The 200-nt window shown below is 66.0% G+C and overlaps 1 protein-coding gene across 1 annotated transcript in view; it reads left to right on the forward strand.

The window, feature by feature from the left end:
- LOC104542990 (phosphatidylinositol 5-phosphate 4-kinase type-2 gamma-like) overlaps positions 1-191 on the forward strand; it is a gene marked incomplete at both ends in the record, with an annotated part of 2059 nt that extends 1868 nt beyond the window's left edge. Inside the window, one exon of the mRNA XM_010187472.1 lies at positions 120-191. Coding sequence (XP_010185774.1) covers positions 120-191 — 72 coding nt within the window. The remainder of the gene's footprint in view (positions 1-119) is intronic.
- Positions 192-200: the final 9 nt, after the last annotated feature.

The raw sequence follows: 200 nt of genomic DNA on the forward strand, positions 1-200 counted from the left end.
CGCTACCCCCGGACCCTAATGGCCCTCCACATCCAATGGGTGCCCCCACCCAATACCTGGGTGCCCCCCTCCCTCCTGATGATATTTTGGGGGTGCTCTCCCCCCATTGCCCCCTCCAGGGCAAGGAGCTGCCCACGCTGAAGGACGTGGACTTCCTGAACAGGAACGAGCGCGTCCACGTGGACCCCGAGGCCCAGCGC

Source organism: Mesitornis unicolor, unplaced genomic scaffold (assembly GCF_000695765.1).
Source record: "Mesitornis unicolor isolate BGI_N332 unplaced genomic scaffold, ASM69576v1 scaffold31366, whole genome shotgun sequence".
NCBI classification, from domain to species: domain Eukaryota; kingdom Metazoa; phylum Chordata; class Aves; order Mesitornithiformes; family Mesitornithidae; genus Mesitornis; species Mesitornis unicolor.